This window comes from Triticum urartu, chromosome 7A (assembly GCF_056163025.1).
Source record: "Triticum urartu cultivar PI428250 chromosome 7A, HENAU_Tu73, whole genome shotgun sequence".
Taxonomy (NCBI): Eukaryota; Viridiplantae; Streptophyta; class Magnoliopsida; order Poales; family Poaceae; genus Triticum; species Triticum urartu.
The window spans coordinates 567,931,230-567,937,099 of NC_141879.1; the positions used below are offsets into that span (position 1 = coordinate 567,931,230).

The 5,870-nt window shown below is 42.5% G+C and overlaps 1 protein-coding gene across 1 annotated transcript; it reads left to right on the forward strand.

The window, feature by feature from the left end:
• Positions 1-281: 281 nt before the first annotated feature.
• Positions 282-5,552, forward strand: LOC125521194 (protein FMP32, mitochondrial). Its single transcript, XM_048686252.2, has 7 exons — positions 282-715; positions 859-990; positions 1,077-1,136; positions 3,192-3,268; positions 3,357-3,413; positions 5,084-5,150; positions 5,232-5,552. The coding sequence occupies exons 1-7, from the start codon at positions 554-556 to the stop codon at positions 5,349-5,351; spliced, it is 675 nt and encodes a 224-aa protein (XP_048542209.1). The 5' UTR covers positions 282-553; the 3' UTR covers positions 5,352-5,552.
• Positions 5,553-5,870: the final 318 nt, after the last annotated feature.

Sequence of the window (5,870 nt, forward strand, 5' to 3'; positions counted from 1 at the left end):
TTAAATAGATTTCGCTCCGCGTAACCGCACTGTTTCAGATTCCGGTTGTTCAACAATATTCTGCGTCACGTCTAGGACTTGCGAAACATTTGCAAAAAAACCCACGAAAGAGAAAGAATAGCAGCTGCACCGCACCACGCGTAGAACCGAGGGCTGTTTCACGAAACCAACAAACGTGAAGGGGGAACAAACACGAAGCACGGAAGCGGTTGCTAGTTTTCTTCCCAAACACGTTCTCCTCTTCCGCTTTCCCCCCTGGGTCCTCGGCGTCTTCTTCTTCTCCACGCCTTGCCATCCTCCCGACCTCCTCCGCCTCCCACCGTCTCCCTTCCCCACCTTTCCCAAATTAGCACCGCCCCCGCCTCCAACCCCACCACCGCCACCCTCCCTCAAACCAAGCTGAGCCGCCCGAATCCGGCACCGCCCGCCCGCTTATAGCCCGGCCCGACCGCCCCGCACCGACCCCGCGCCCCGCCCGCCCCCCTCCCCGTCCGCCTCCTCCGCCCACGCGCCCCCGTCTCCTCCGGTCGACGCCTCGCGCGGGGGGGAGGAGATGGCCGCAGCGGCCGCCGCGGCGTGCAGGCGCGGCCTGCTCCTGCACAACCATCACCACCAGTGGCCGACGCGGTGGGCCGGCCCCGCCGCCGCCCGCAGCATCTCGCAGCTCGTCAAGACCAACGGCCGCCGCGCCTTCCTCGTCGACACCCTCGCCCTGGTAACCTACTTCACCTGCCACGCTTACTACTGCCATCCGCCTACGGAATGGCCGCTGTTTGTGGGAATTGGCGCCCCCGAGGTGCTCGACGAAATGCAATGCTGAGATCGCGTGCGCGCGTGGGTCATCGCGTTGGTTCGCAGGTGAGGAAGCTGGAGTCGCAGGGCGTCCCGACCAAGCAGGCGGAGGCCATCACGTCCGCCATCACGGAGGTCCTCAACGACAGCCTCGAGAGCATCTCCGAGTCCTTCGTCTCCAAGGCCGAGATGCAGAAGGTAACGCCAGTCACCTTCTGACTGTATTTCTGGTGGGGATGGACAGCTTACTCATCTGTTTCCTGCTTTTGATTTGCCGTGTGCAGAGTGAGATGCTGCAGGAGGCCAATATCTCCAAGTTCAAGTCGCAAGTGCAGAGCTCGCAGGTATGCTTGGAACCAAACTGTTTGTTCGATGTGAATTTGATGACCACTGACGTTTGTAGAAGCTGTTGTTCTTATGGCTGTTGTTGCCCTTCTGTTGAACTTCATCATATAGCTTCTACAGTTTCTACTTGCCATTGTTTCTCACTTGGTTATTCTGCATTACTCCATTTTGTGATTTTCTGTTGGTACCTTCAAGATGTAGCCCCCATTTGGCTTATAAGCGTTTTGTTTGTGCAAATAGCTTGGTTCGTATGTAATTAGGACTTCATCATTAGCTTGTACAAGTTCTACTTAGCATTGTTCTCTCTGGGTTATCCTGCATTACTTCATTTCGTGATTGTATGTTGGTAGTTGGAAGAAGTAGCCCTCATTTGGCTTATAACGATTGGTTTGTGCAAATAGTTGGCATGTACTTCCTCCGTTCGGAATTAACTGTCGCTGAAATGAGTGAGTCTACACACTGAAACCCGTCTAGATACACTCATTTCAGTGACAGTTAATTCCGAACGGAGGTAGTAATTAGGGTTTGGGGTCACCGTTTGCTCCAATGCCCAATCATTCTGTGCTATTTGATCTTAATAGACCTATTAGGTTACTGTTGTTGGCACTTTACTGTTTTGGACTCCCCGTGTTGTAGAAGCGTCTAATCTGACAGTATTGGCTTGTTTCGTGTCCTTCACATGTACATTTTATTTTTCTTGTTTAATTAATGTTATCTCTTACATAGTCTGCCATAATTTGTTTTTTCATTAACATCTCACCTTGTAGAAGTGAGATTAGTAGGTTTTTCTAGCTCTTACCATGGAGTACATGTATTCACATGTTCTATCCTGTTGTTTCACCTAAAGGATAATTTGGTTCACATTGATGTTTGTTTTTTCTGATAAAGTTTTGTTTGAACCTGCAAATGCTACCAAATCTCTAAACAATCTTCAACACAATATAAGGATTGTTTTATCTTTATTCTTTAGCCAAAGTTTATTAACTTGCATTTCTGCCATTTGGTATTCAAATGTACAGTATTTATAATATGTAGTGTTCTTGATTCTGGAAAATGTACGCTGATTAGTGATTAGTATTTCCATGGCAATGAACTCTCATTCAGCTAATTAACCAATATTGCGGAGACAGAACTGAGACTCTCCATTCCTCTAATAAGTCACTCTTTAGAAATATTTTCGTACTCACCCCACAGCTTTGGATTTGTTGATCCGTAGATTTGAAAGGATTATTTTGATCTTTATCCTTTAGCCAAAGTTTAGCAACCTGCATTTCTGCCATTTAGTACGCAAATGTATACTATTTCCAATCTTTAGTGTTCTTGATTCTTGAAAGTATGATGATTAGTGATTAATATTTCCATGGCAATGAACTCTTGTTCAGCTAATTAACCAATGTTGCGGGGCAGAACTGAGACTCTCCACTGAACTCATGAACTCTCATTCTACTAATAAGTCACTCCTTAGAGATGTTTTCGTGCTCACTCGACGGTGTTGGATATGTTGATCAGTAGATTTCAAAGGAAAGAAGAAAAAAATAGCTTATTCAGCGAATAAACTAAAAGTGCTGTCTGGATGTTACTGCTGTGTGGCTTATTGACTTTCAGTTTTGTTTTGCTTTGCACAATGCTTGCAATGGAAATGCTCAGCATTGTAGAAACATGTGTACATGCCAAAAAGACTTGACCAAAAGGCTAATTAAAGATCACTGGTGCTTGCAATGGAAATGCTCAGCATTGTAGAAACATGTGTACATGCCAAAAAGACTTGACGAAAAGGCTAATTAAAGATCACTGGTGCCAATGCAACACATTCTGTGTGGGCCATATTTGCATTGATTGCAGGTCATAAACTCCTTTTTCAATCTATTGGTATTTGTAACTTCTGTTTTGTTGAACCTTTCTCATGCACTTATTTCTCTATATGGAGTTTGGTTGGAGCAAAAATATGTTTAATAATTACTACAACATGTGACTTACAATTGTCCATGTTAGTCAGAACTTGTGTTCTTATTTTTTACTAAATAAGCTCATGAGTGGGAAGTTTCTGTATGCAGGAAAACCATTTCTCTTTGTTACAGCGGGAGACTGAAAAACTCCGTGGAGACATTGATAAGATGAGGAGTGAACTGAAGTGAGTATGAACTTCTGCATTCATGAGCTGTTTATACCACAAATTTTAAATTGCATACTCAACCTAATGGTTATTTTGTGTGAAACAGGTATGAGATTGACAAGGTCACTGCAGGGCAGCGGTTGGATCTGAACCTTGAAAGAGGGTAAGATTACATATCTATTTTTTTATATGCTGCACGCACTATCCTTGCAATTGGCTAACAGTCTTGCTAACTATTTAAGCATCAGAAATCATAGTTTAGAATAAATAATCAAAGAATGGTCAAACTTCTCACTTCTAAGACCATCTGATGTCTGTGTCCAGCATCTTTGAGCTTTTGGCCTCGTGGCCTTTAATTTGGACTGCTTATCTGTTCTATGCAATTATTAATCACTTCGGTGTGTAACAAGACATTGCCATTCAGTGTCTTAACTATTAAGTTTTGGGACCAACCTACAGAGTGTTTAAGATAAAATTCGGTTTGCTGTATTGAACTTTCACCTTTTACTTTTGGTCGGTTTCCTCATAATTTCTCTTAGCAAAATTCTCCGATGGTCAGGATGCATGTAGCATACATGATCATTAACTCTTGCCTTGCTGATCTTACTGCACATGTTGAGTCATGACATTGATTAACCGGACTGTCTAGATTTATATTGCTATCTTGAGAATTCCACTGCCACCCTTTAACCCTTAATGGCATTTTAAGTTTTTAATTACATTTATAGTTGATTTCTGAAGTATTAATGAGTTATGGGAGAATGAACTTTTTGTAGAATAGTTCCAAATAGTGCAGGCTAGCAGCAAGTGGAACCTTAATTCTTCTCCCCCTTAGCCCCCATTGACCTTTCGAAAATGAAACAAAGTAGTTTCATCTATTAGTGTTTATACACTGGGCATTACTTATTTAAAAATGACAATTCCAGTGTTGGTCTGTCTTTATCACATTTCCGCCACAATAATTAAGATTGTTTTGTTTGTCTTATCTGACCAAGACACATCTATGTAACAGCTCTCGCTGACTATTGAAGCATCAGAAAGTATACTTTATTTGAATTTATGTAAGAATAAATAATTGAGGAATTGTTAAACTTCTCACTTCTAAGATTGTCTGATGTATACGTGGCCATCGTCTTTGAGTCTGTCTGTGGCCTTGTGCCCTTTAATTTGGACTGCTTGTCTGTTCTATCATTCTATGCAATTATTGATCACTTCTATGCGTAACAAAACATTGTCAGTCAGTGTTCAAGTTTTAGGTCCAACCTAGAGTGTTTAAGGTTAAATTCGGTTTGTTGTATGAACTTTCACCTTTTACTTTTTGGTCGGGCTGCTCATAATTTCTCTTGACAAAATTCTTGGATGGTCAGGATGCAAGTAGCATATTAACTCTTGTCTTAATACACCATTAAGTGTCTAGGTTTATATTTATAATCTTAAGAATTCCAGTGCCACTTTTTAATACTTAATGGTATATTAAGACTTTAATTACATTCTAGTTGATTTTTAAAGCATAAATGATTAATGGTATATTAAGACTTTAATTACATTCTAGTTGATTTTTGAAGCATAAATGAGTTATGGGAGTCGGAGAACGAACTTTTTTCTAGAACAGGCCAGGCTAGCAGCAAGTGGGAACCTTAATTCTTCTTCCCCTTGACCCCCATTGACCTTTTGAAAATGAAACAAAGTAGTTTCATCTATTAGTGCTTACACTGGGCATTACTTATTTACTTCCATGACAATTCCAGTGGTTGCTCTGTCTTTGTCATGTTTCTGTCACAATTATTAAGATTGTTTTGTCGGTGTTATATGATTAAAACATGATTGCTCCAGGCGCATACGTGATGAGCTCGCCAAGCAGAATGAAGAAACCACAGATCTCACCACAAAGCTTGACAAGGTGAGCAAAAGTGCCTGCATGTGTGGGCCTTTGGCATCACCACTTTATCATAGACATAACTGGATCCTTCTGTTTCTGCAGGAAATTCATTCACTGAAGGCCCAGCTGGAGGCAGCAAAGTATGATGTCATCAAATACTGCATAGGTACCATCGTTTCGATATCAGCCGTTGGACTCGCCGTTCTCCGCATCGTGATGTGAACCCGAACACATGTTCTTTCGTTTACCCATTTATCCATGGAGGCCACAAAGAGGATAGTTCCGATTCTGTTCCTAGTTTTTTCAATGGGGGCAAAACTTGGTCAGGGGAATGCTGTAACATCTGTTAGAGTGAAAAAGTTCCTCAAGACCTGTAAGATAGATCGACCTGCAGAAGGAATATACAACCGAAATGATTCTTTACCTGTGCTTGAGCTTTGTGGTATTAACGCTTAACTAGCATGCTTCCCCAGTCTCTGCCGACGCGGAAGTCACTGTTGTGTTGCAATTAACACGCTGTGGACATCTAATCCTAGCAATGAAGGAAGACTTGATATTTCCCTATCTGATAGGAGTATTTCTTTCGCTGCTGGTTTCCTTCTCCTTTTAGCTGTCGCCAACACATGTTTGAGCTGCTGTTGGTTACAGGGATGCTTGGCGGCATATAAACTCGATTCCCTACACAGGGCTGCCTGTCGTGGTCTACCATCTCAAAACTGGTGCTTGGCCAAGTTTTCGTGA

Excerpts from the sequence above, each read along its gene's own strand:
- LOC125521194 (XM_048686252.2), top strand. The coding sequence starts at position 554 with ATGGCCGCAGCGGCCGCCGCGGCGTGCAGGCGCGGCCTGCTCCTGCAC. Across the intron at positions 716-858 it reads TCGTCGACACCCTCGCCCTG|GTGAGGAAGCTGGAGTCGCA; the intron begins GTAACCTACTTC and ends GTTGGTTCGCAG. Across the intron at positions 5,151-5,231 it reads TCACCACAAAGCTTGACAAG|GAAATTCATTCACTGAAGGC; the intron begins GTGAGCAAAAGT and ends CTGTTTCTGCAG.